This window comes from Coffea arabica, chromosome 2c, assembly GCF_036785885.1.
Source record: "Coffea arabica cultivar ET-39 chromosome 2c, Coffea Arabica ET-39 HiFi, whole genome shotgun sequence".
In the NCBI taxonomy this organism is placed as follows: domain Eukaryota; kingdom Viridiplantae; phylum Streptophyta; class Magnoliopsida; order Gentianales; family Rubiaceae; genus Coffea; species Coffea arabica.
Window position 1 is genome coordinate 7,435,510 of NC_092312.1, and position 11,630 is coordinate 7,447,139.

An 11,630-nucleotide genomic window follows, 5' to 3' on the forward strand; every position below is an offset into this window, starting at 1 on the left:
TTTTTTTGGGCACGATTTTCAACTTTAATTTTAATTTTGTTGGTAACGTTTTGGTTGCCAATCCTGTTCCGCCCTTTCAAAGAGCGCATGATTGTATTCTACTAGAGCCAGTTCTCCAATTTCGTTAACTTAATTGCACATGATCTGAGGTTATTTTGTTTTGACACCGACCCGGTTTGTTTGGAAAAGAAATATTTTTTGTGGTGTGATACATGTGAGATAAAAGGTAATTGAAAATCTTGCAATCCAAACAAACCGTCAGACTCTATTTGGTTTTATGAAAATCGTGTAGCAGTGATTGACGGGCCGCCAGATCATCAGATGGTAGAGAGCAGGGGTGCTTCATGTTCTAACCGTTGACACTGTAAGCTCGGCTGCGCATTGACCGAGGTGATAGCAACAAATTGGCCTGATTCAATGGTCTCGAGATAAGAATTCAGAGATGCTACATTACATGCAACAATTAATATAATTTACATACAACAATATAATTTAAGATTGACCCCACCTGTTAGTCTGGCACAGCACCCGTAACAAATGAATTTATATTCACATCCATCAGAAAGACCAGCAATAGTTCAATCAAAGTAAGCGAACAACAACATCATCATTACACAAAATCCACGGCACAAAACTAAGAAAAACCGCTACAGAGACTCAAAATCTTAGAAAATTTAAAGACAAAAAGGATCAGCACGAGATACGTAACCTGAGTTCTGACCACGCTACAACTTGAAAAGAAGTATTGAGTGAAGGACTAGAGTTTGGCACTAGAGAACAATTATTCAAGATATTTGCCTTACAACTAATAAGAGAAAACACCAGAGATAGATAATAACTTAACGCAAAGCTTTTTCGGTTATCACCTAATTTCCAAGTGGGCCTACCTCCCCAAGTGTCCTAACATTCTAACCAGGGACTTCCACCTAACAAGGAAATTTTCGCAATTCCTCAGCTTGGCAAGCTCGTCACCATCAGATCAAATGAACATTTCCTTCTGGCTGCATCAGAAAGATCTTTGGACATTTTGAACAGCAATGCTGGTTTTCTCCCGACGATCTGCCTGCAAATCAACTGGTATCAGCCGGATGGCAAGCTTGTAATGAAAGAATTCAGTACAGACACCTGAAATTACAAGAAAAATCCATGTCATATATCATGTGAATTTCGCATCTGCATTTGTTCTTTCCAAGCACTCAATATTCAAAATACTGCCCACAGTTTTGCAATTAAACATTTGGTGCAAATACTTGTTATCTGTATCAACTGTTAGAGCTAGTCGGTTGATATTCAAATAATAACCAAGCTCCAAGTATACTTGAAAAAAGTTGGATATTAAGGCACAGTTCATCTGTCCTTTCACTATGCCCTTAATAATTAGTACTTGAACGAGTTCCTGCTGTGCCTAATCAACACGGTACAACTACTTTTCACACGGCGAATCAATTAATGCCCTGCTGCTGCCAGCCACTATTACGATGAAGCACAAATCTCTCAATTTCTTACACTCTACTTTGGCATGACATTAAGCACAAATCTCTCAATCTCTCAAACCCGCGCCCCCCCCCCCCTCCCCCAAAAAAAAAAAACTGAAAAGAAAAAAAGGACCTCACAAAAAAGGCTTTTATCAAGTCTCTTCACTATATTGTTTTGCACAAAGTACTTGAAACAAAATATAGAATGTCATGGGGGTGAACTGGATTGAATCCACCACTATTTATTTTAAGCATATCATGCTTAGTCAACGCTATATAAATCAGGATATCATAATGCAGCATGCTGGCAACTGACTTGAATCCATCACTGTTCATTCTAAGTATATCATGCTTTGCTAATGCCATATCAATCAGCATATCATAATGCATCTTACCCACTGAAACTCAAAATGGAGCCTCAAGTGATTCATCCCAAACATCTGCACTTCCATTAGAGGCATCCTCCGCATCTTCCTCCATTGAGAGCCTAATATATTCTCGGTGGGCAAAACGATCCCACTCTGTCAATGTTGGGTTCTCACGCTCCTGTTAACATAAAGGAAGAATAAAGGTGGCAATTATCACATTACATAATGTGCATCCCAAAATTATCACATTAATTATATTATGCATATCTCAAATTGCAACAAAGTCCCAGGTATACTGGAACTTTTGCTTGACTATAAGCAAACCAAATGACTGAACTACCTGACGGATTAGAAAAGGATCACGGGTCTCAAATGCCATGAACTTATTGAGGTTGAAAAGGATATTGAATACACTGCCTGACAGCCTGCTTCCTTTCAGGTCACGTAATGTAAAGTAGCTTTCATTCTGCAAGACAATCCAACTTTACAATTTATTGTTGCATATGAAATTAGCAGTGGCCAAAATGAGTCTATGATATCAGTTTTAAAAATTTTAAAACCTTGTAGGACAATATGGACAGGATACCATCCTTGAGAGCACATTCTTTGATTCACTAGGACCATTAAAATAAAAATCTAGTTTCAGAAATAGGAGCAAACCCTAAAACTGACAACATCATCTTTCTACAAAATCAAAGATTAGAAAGGAAAAACGAAATTGGAATATGGTCTGTTGCAATGCTTTCACATTGCTTTAAGCAAGAAAATACAAGCCTCAACATAAGGAGATTCTCTTTGCAAATTAAAAAAGAAACGAAAGTCCCAAAGGCATTAACTAGCAATTGCTAACTAACACAGGAGAAGAAAATCTGGTGTTATAACTATATGTGCCCCCCAAAATTAAACCGACAGCAAAACCCCAAGGAGAGCCAAAACTTGGCACAGAAAACAGAATTGAGAAAGATTCGGTGATGTTATAAAGAAGCTAACCTCTGGACTTATCATGTCAACCATCTGGCATAAAATATCCTCAAAAAGTACAGGCTCCTGGGCCATGCATTCCATTCTATGCAACTGCTCCTCGTAGAAGAATTGCAGTTCATTCCTTGTTATGACCCCATTCCCATCCAAATCTATGCATTTAAACCTGATCAGGAAAGGAGAAAGGGGGAAAAAATGTGCACAATAGAATCAATTATATATCAAATTTCAGTTGCTGCAAGTAATAAGATCCTCTAATAATTTTGATAAAAAAGTTATTTTACTAACAAAACCCTATTCTAAGACAAAAGAAACCTTATCATCTTTTATTTGACATATTCATATGAACTTTAGTAAAATAAATGAAATAATGAAATTTCTAAATCAGCTGGTTGCATTCTTGAATGACAACACAAGGACCACTATAAACACACTGCCGACCAACAACCTCCTAGATGAAAGTTACCATATGATGCTCCAAAAACCAGGTCTAATACTTCTCCCTGTATTTTTTTAAAAATAAAATTGTAACATAATTCTAAGTGTTTAACTTGAGGAAAAACAAATACTTCAAAGCAGGTATAACATTCATATTGTTAGGAAAACAGTACCAGTATTCAAGACTAGGTTCCGATGATTTATCCTCCTCTGACAATATGAAATAAACAAAATCTTCGTATCCCATCTTTCCTTCAACCTTGCTGGTGAACTTTCTTGGCACCTAGGAACAAAAAGGACATTACAATCAGAACCAGCCTTAAATAAGCTTAACATGCCTATTTCGTCAGCAAGCATGTACAATTACCCTGAAAACAAATATAGATCATTAATAACTATTACCTGAGAAAATATCCTATCGACAATTCTGTAGGTAAGCGCATGGTTGCCATATCTTATAAGGTTCTCTTTATCAATTAAAAAATCATGATCTGTGTCCAGCTCCCAAAACTTGCAATATATCACATAAAAGTGTTCATACGAGAAGTACCTGAAGCACAAAATAAAACCAAAAAAAGAACAAAAAAAATCTTAAAACTCGGAGAAGAATGTATCAGATCATATACTACAAGCATGTAAAAACTGCATGTAATTCGTATATCTGCAGCACCTAATGAATGCACAGTGCTTTGCCCCAAATTGGAAGATAAAATCTTTATGTTTGTAGTTTCAAATAGTAAATACAACATCCATGAAATAATCAGCCTGTTTGGCAAACAAGTTTTTGGCCAAGTGTGTCTACTACAAGTTTTTTAACAACCTATAGCTACAGTAATCTCAAAAAACTTCTCAAAGTTTTTAAACTACACACTTCAAAATATCCAAAAATTTACACACTTCAAAAATTTTTCCTACAACTTCTACACTAAGCTACAGTAAAATTTTAGACAAACACCCAAGAAACTCATTTGCCAAACGGGGCCAATAATTCCACTTATAGTTAGCTGGTAATGAAGGGAGATAGCAGGGCTGTAGGTTGGACTATTCATCAATGAACCATTTTAACAAATAACTAATGCCACAATAACAGCAACTTATTTACACAAACTGTTCGAGTTAAATTCCTGGAAAAAAAATCGAAGGGGCTTACAAGACAATAGAATGACATACTAAATTTCACCAGGAGCACTTCCACTAATAAAAGCAAAATGAATCCATTTTTTCCTTGAATAATGAAAATTGAAAAGGGACTACAATTTAGAATGAGATTGCTTATAAGCTATTGATCTAGCAAACAAATAAGGTAATTTGTCAGGTGCAGAACTTACCTCAAAACCTTGTTAATATCCTCCTCCTCGTCAGCATGTTGCATTGCAGCAATTAAGTTCGAACGTTTAAGCTCCCTGAGGGTAAGACGACCATTACCCGATCTATTCACGTAGTAAAATATTCTGTATATTACAGTTTCAGCTGGCCAATGGAATAAAATTGAACGTTACGATGCAATGAAACAACGCAATTCAATCGAATTAAAAGAAAGTATGAAGACATATATAATATGGAAAAGGAGAACCATAAAGCCGATTTAAGGGCCAGGAATGCCAGATGTTTGAGAGCAGTCAGGTCAAAAGTTCTGGATTCACGGAAACCACCATACAATTTACCCTACTTACCAACCCCTCCCCTTCCCCCCCAAAAAAACAAATTTGCATTTATGACTTGGCTATTACAGGAAAGTTAAGAAGACCATGCACCCAGCCAAACAAGAAAGGGGGCCATTCTTTGAAGGACCAACCTTATGAATATGTTTCATCTTCTAATCCCAGATTCATTTATCACATGATGATTTTTGAGCAATTTAAAATACTCCCAACAGTGTCATAATATAATTTTCGACAAACAACCCACTTCAGGAACTCAAAACCCAAAAATAAATGGAGAAGAAACTGCAGCTAAGTGCCAGGAAAATTGCATATTGATTATCAAAGAAATCACAAGATACCCCTCCATTAGAGTTAGTAAATGATGTATGTCCCTTGACAAATACTTTGAGCCATTTCATGATGCAAGACTTCTCAAAATTTGGAACTTGTTTACCCTAAATACCCTAAATCTAAGTGAAGCATCGAACTCCATCGTGCAAATCAAGAAAACTAGTAAAAGAGACAAAAATAAAAGTCCAGCAAGAGAATTCAAAGATACCATATCTCTCTTGAAATTCAGGTGTACTCTGTAAGAACTCCAAGCCTGGATGAGTTGCCAAAAGTTCTCGAAGTAGAGGTTTGAAGTCATCCTGTTAAAGTGAAATTCATAGCCAGTTAAAAACAACTCCAAAGGCACTTTGTAATCTTCACGCAAACATAGCCAGTTGTAAGTGTCAAAGAAATTCTTAAGAGCATTTCCATGCTACCACTTAAATTAAAGCACGCCCTAGAGTAAAATAACATAGCCAAAGAGTAAAATAACATAGATAATACAAAGAGCACCTGAGTCAGGTATCTGAAATCTGGCTGTTTCAATATTGTAAATATCTGCGTAGCAATATCTTTTGTCAACATGTTGCCATTTACCCAGTAGTCAACAAAGGCATCTCTACAAGTGCATAACAGACTTAGTCAAACAAGGTATTGACAGAATACAACTGAGACAGCAATCAAGAAACAATAACAAATTAAGTTCAAATAACTTCTATAAAACAGCTCCAAGGCCAAAACATGTATGATGGCAGACCAAATCCAGGCACAACAATTAGGTAAAAGATACCATTCTCTGTATGGCATATAAAACCTCAAATAATTTCATGCACCTGCACAACAATAGATATGCAAAAGATGCCATTGTGTATGGCATATAAAACCCCAAATAGTTTCATGCACCCAAGAATATAAGACTGGGAAATCCTTAAAAATGACAAAACACCAAAATAAAAATGATATACCAAAGGACACAAAAGAAGAACAGCCCTGTCTAATAAATGTTAAGTTTGAACTTGTTTCTCCATTTTCTTTTTGTTAGCAATGGCCAATTACAATGGGTAGACAGTATGATCCAATAGTACACTTCGTAGGAATGCAAAATGCACAGTGCCAAGGAGAAGGGAGCTTGTTTATGATGTTTGACGTAAATTCAAGAGTCTCAGAAGTTGAAGACTTAGTGGAGGAGAGGCCTGCAACTAAAACGTCCCGCAGTTCAGGCAGAACAGGTCCTTTAGACTGCCTTGTCTAACATTCCTACTCAATTCCTTTCACAGGTTCTCAAAATGTTTAGAACAAAAAGAGCAGAAACCATACAAACAGCATTATTGCCAGCACTAACAATAACATATTTGCTCCTTCAAGAGCTCCCACAAGCATAATGTGGTGCTCAAAAGATCCTACCATCCATACAAATCAAACAGCAAAATCATAATCAATGCCAATCAGCTGACAAGCATGATAGGCACAAACAGTCTAACACATGAGACAAGCTTGTTAAGTTTTAGTGATGATAAATGCCTAGAAGTCTAGTAACAAAAAACAATGTCAAAGGATGACTTGCTTTGCCACCCAAAATTTAACAAACACTAGGCAGTTGAAAATTGGCACATCATCATGTTGGGTGAACTTCTTCCAGACCATAGAACTTCTCAGACAAGACCAAAAAGGCGCCAAAAAACAATGAGATTCATCGCACCATATGAAGTCTCCCAGGTTTTTTTTCCCACCAAATTCTCCGCATAAGCAAGCATCCCATTAGACATAATAAACCAAGCAAGGAAGGGGAAGAACAGAACCAAAATATTGCCCATATTCGAGGCAGAAAATATGCAATACTTATCACGTCCAAGAAAAGGCTCTCTCCATCTTTTCCTCCATAATGACATGCATAAACATAGGCCTAAGAGCAACATTAACCCATTCATCCCAAGAAAGCTTCTAGAAGATAGATATAGAATCAAGAAGAATGGTAACAAAAGACAATGAAGAAAAGAAGCAAGATTAAGCAAGATTTACATGCAACATTGCAGAAGGAATGTCCAAAATGATGGATGTCTGAAACTAACAAATAGTATGGTCTACACTGGACTATATAGGAAGTTTCTTAGTTACAGAGCTGTACTTGGTAATGATCCCTGTACCATCAAGATCCATCTTTCTGAAAAGTGCACTGGAGAAGAATGATGGCAGCTTGCAAATTTCCTTTGTCACAGGTTTAAATTCTGACAATTGATTACAAGGAATGTCAGTGAAAAGAAATTGTTATGAAAAATCTCTAAATTCTATACATTGTCACTTATGACACACCTTAGAGTAACTGAAAGTTGGATAACATACTATTACTACAAGATATGGTTTCTAAATCATAAAAGTTGAATATAATGCTATTACTGCAAACTATATTTTCTAAATCATAAAAGCTGAATATCATGCCATTACTACATACTACTCTTGATCGTACCATGCATTTGTAATCCATCCATGTGGCCATAAAAGAACTGATTGATCCTAAACAAACACCGCTCTTTCATCTCATTTGGAGGTGGACGGCCGTTTTGAAAGTAAAACTGCAGTCATTCCAGAAAATTAACAAAGAGAAACCAATAAACGACAATGCTTATCAGCATCCATGATGTTTTAAGAAAAGGAGTGCCAAGGCTATCCAACCTGAGGTATAAGCTCTTTAACTGGTTCATTCACTAATTTTAAAGGAGAACCCAATACAGAGGCCCTTTGTTGCTTGGTGGTTCGAGGGGAACCAGATGAACTTCTTGGAGAAAGTGGAGGCGTGCTGCCGGCAGGAAACATGGAAGGCAATGAATTACTGGCAGCAGAACTTGTGTTAGAAGATGTTCCAGAAACATTTAAAGGACCACCTCCCTTGGCATTATTAATTAAAGATTTGACCTGCACTTACAAAAAAAAGATGTTTTGTTTCGTACGCATGTGCTAAACACTCAAAATATAAGAATAAATAATTTCAGGTAACAAAATCAATAAACAAAGCTTCTGCTTCAAAAGGTGAAGAATGAATAAGAAATTTTTGACAAAAGCAACTTGCACTGCTTTAAGAAAGCTACAGAGAAAATTGATAATGAAATAACAGTAAAAACCATACATTTCACACTTTTTGCAGAAAAAGTAACCAAATATATATATATTCAGACATAAAGCTAATAGTAGCAACAAATTACACAAGATCTGGGTAGCCCTTACGCCAACTGTGAGCTGAAATGGTATCCAAATGGAAGTAATTCTATACTATGGAAAAGGTTATCAAGTCAAGAATCAATGAGGTGTGTCTCCTGATAAGAATTCCTGTACTCATGCATGTCAAAGAATACACTGTGGCTCAGCAGCATCCGTTGACACCCAAAAGGCACCGATATTTCACCTGATAATGCATTGTTCAATATAAAGTAGGGCTCCTTTCACCACACAGTACTAATTTAAGAGGCATTTTTTGAAGAGCTTCATTAAACATTAATATTAAGAAACATGGACTTCGGTCAAGATTGGACTTCAACGACAACTATGCTTAAGTCAACACAAACTTCTTAGGAATCAACCCAGCTCGTTTTTTAACCTAATTCAGCACCGTTAAACATTAAATTCTTCAATTCTTTGCATATCTAAAGCTCATTTTTGTCGAATTAACACATATTGCCATGTCCTCTGGCCCATTGCCATTAAGCAATACTGACAAATAGCTTCACCGTGGTCACATTAACACATGCTGCCATTTCCTCTGGCCCGTTGCCATTACGCGATACTGACCAGTAGCTTCATTAATTGTAATAAACCTAAGAATACCATCCTGGCCTGAATTATCCAAAGGATTGCTAATTATATCCACATGACACCGTCAATCTCAGCATCAACAGATATCATTACCTTTTCCTTCCATTTTACAATTCTCACACATTCCTTTACGGCCCCAATTACAATGCTAGTTTTAACAATTCATGCTCTCCATACATAACGCACTAAATTCACATCCAATTCACTAGCAGCCTAAATGAATGAACCAGGCGACCAAAACAACACTTGTATTTACACAAAAATAAATGCAGCTGATTACAAATTATGCAATTCAATCTTTCACAACAGGGCAGGCAATAAAAATCTAAATCGTTGAGCCATGCATATAAATATACCAATGAACCGGTGTCAGGAAGCGAAAGCCATTGGTCGAAAAGCTTCTCGGCGACACAAGGGTTATCTTTGATAGCCAAAGGAGCCACCTCTGGCAGCTGCAACAAGTCGGCATCGAGACACGCCACGTCACTGTTAAAATCTAACTCCATATTTATAAAACACTCCAATCAAAATCCACCGATATCTCCAGATCTTCCAACGCTCTCTCAATCATCAAACAAACCCTAATTTAAAGGGAAACAAAGACAAACAAAATTCTTCCTTCCCTATATACACGAATCAAACGGCCCGGTTTAATTTGGAATTACAACGGAAAATGAATTGAGATCTAATAATTTTACAGATCTTCGACAAGTAATTTATTGGCGATTATGGGATAAACCCTAGAATTGAATTCGTTCAGGAGATCGGAGGAAGAAACGACGCTTTGGGAAGTGAGTGTTTATGTGAGATGGAGTGATGGTATGGATATTGTATGTATAGGTTGATATATACATACAAATATATGAAGGTTAATTGTAGTGACGACAGCGGGCAGACACCTGAAAAGATGAAAATCCACAACCCACAGATGAAAGAAAAGAAAGAAGCGAAAGGAGGGAGGGCCGGAGATGGGTCTATTGGTCACAAAGCCGTAAACGATTCTAAAATCTATTTGGCCCGGCACGTGGAAGAAGCGTGACGAGCTCAATTGTTCTTTCCTCATTCAGTTCAGCTGATGGACGTTGCTTGCATCCACTAGTACCATACTAGCTTCGTCGAGCAATCTGAAATTTGCATCATCATCAATATGGAAAGTGCGCTTGCGAGTTTGGAAAACGTGAAAATTTTTTGAAGAAAAATGATGATATAATTCGAACAAGGCTAAAATTATTTTCGTTTTACTCTCTTCGTTGTGTTTTTTTTCGGGTACTGAATGAAGGGAGTGATTTTCTTCCTAAATCATTATATATTCTTCCAAAGGTAAGTTAGTAACTATTAGCATTATTTTACTTCATGAAACGTGATAATGCATTTATGTCATTAATTATGTCTCGGTTTTGATTTTTTTCAAGCTAAATTTAATCAGAAGAGATCCAATAATATGTTTAGGTGAACTTCGTTATAAATTAGGTTGGCATTTTAATTACATGCATTTTGAGTATATATAAAATATTTTGTTTGGTAAATGTAATATCTTACTATACGGTTATAATCTCGTCACTTAATCGTGTTGTGCACGTAATCTTTCTCTATATTTTTTCTCTTTGTAAATGTTTAAGAATCTATTTCTTCATGATATTTTTTCAGGCAAAATTTATGTAAAACGTTGATGTTTTTGTTAGCCAAATAAAAAAATTTACTTCACAAATTTCAATCACCTTTTTATCTTCCCAACCATCTTTTTATCTCGCATACATCACATCACAAAAAATGCTACAGTAATTATCTCAAATAAATCATTCAAATAAACTCTTATCCAAACAATGTCAATCATTAGCCATAGCTTCATAATAGTAGCTTCCATCCACATTCATTACTATTCAAAGTAATCATGCCCGTTGATTTTCAATTTTAAGATCAAATTTATCATTGCTGCGCTAAAGTGCATGTTAAACAGGCATAACTAGGGCTGCAAACGAGTCGAGTTGAGTCGAATTTTAAGTTAATCGAACCGAGTCTCGACTAAATTTTACCGAGCTCGACGAGCCGGCAATTTTCGAGCTCGAGCTCGGAAAAAAATAAAAATTGTATTTTTTAAAAAATAAATAAAATAATTTTTTTTGAATAAATAATAAAATATTAAGGATATATACATAATTTTACTATAAAAATAAAAAAAAATATATATATAATAATATTAATTTTATTATTAAATAAAAATAAAAAAAATAATATATATATACTCAAACTCGCGAGTCAGCTCGCGAGCTAACGAACTTAATATTCTTAGTTTGAGTTCGAGCTCGAGTTTGACTCGAGCCGCTCACGAGCGGCTCGATTCATTTGCAACCCTAGACATAACACAAAGAAGATGGAAATATATGAATATATATATCTAACATTTCATCAATAGGCATCTTTTGTTTGCATGTACGACTTGTTCCATTTATCTATTTTGTCCTGTTTTCAAGAAAATTATACAATAAATAAACTACACATCTATACAAAATAAAATAAGGTAAAAGAATGTTGAATATCCAAAAAATGGAATAATATATAAGTGATTTTTATTGATTTGTTAATTTATGAAC

At 35.8% G+C, this 11,630-nt stretch overlaps 1 protein-coding gene across 2 annotated transcripts; it reads right to left on the bottom strand.

Annotated features, from left to right (window-relative positions):
- Window positions 1–531: 531 nt before the first annotated feature.
- On the bottom strand, window positions 532–10,302 carry LOC113725569 (serine/threonine protein phosphatase 2A regulatory subunit B''beta). 2 transcript variants are annotated; one of them, XM_027248807.2, is made up of 13 exons: window positions 9,396–10,302; window positions 7,906–8,145; window positions 7,700–7,805; window positions 7,361–7,460; window positions 5,749–5,854; window positions 5,465–5,555; window positions 4,591–4,732; window positions 3,665–3,812; window positions 3,436–3,545; window positions 2,834–2,990; window positions 2,184–2,309; window positions 1,871–2,021; window positions 532–1,063 (listed from the first exon to the last, which is right to left on the bottom strand). In XM_027248807.2, exons 1-12 carry the CDS (start codon window positions 9,543–9,545, stop codon window positions 1,881–1,883), a joined length of 1,617 nt encoding a protein of 538 aa, XP_027104608.1. In that variant the 5' UTR covers window positions 9,546–10,302; the 3' UTR covers window positions 532–1,063; window positions 1,871–1,880. The 2 variants fall into 2 exon arrangements, with proteins under 2 accessions (XP_027104608.1, XP_027104607.1); XM_027248806.2 differs by having other exon boundaries at window positions 532–1,125.
- Window positions 10,303–11,630: the final 1,328 nt, after the last annotated feature.

Excerpts from the sequence above, each read along its gene's own strand:
- LOC113725569 (XM_027248807.2), bottom strand. The coding sequence starts at position 9,545 with ATGGAGTTAGATTTTAACAGTGACGTGGCGTGTCTCGATGCCGACTTG. Across the intron at positions 7,806-7,905 it reads TTAAAGAGCTTATACCTCAG|TTTTACTTTCAAAACGGCCG; the intron begins GTTGGATAGCCT and ends GAATGACTGCAG. Across the intron at positions 3,546-3,664 it reads TCGATAGGATATTTTCTCAG|GTGCCAAGAAAGTTCACCAG; the intron begins GTAATAGTTATT and ends TTTTGTTCCTAG.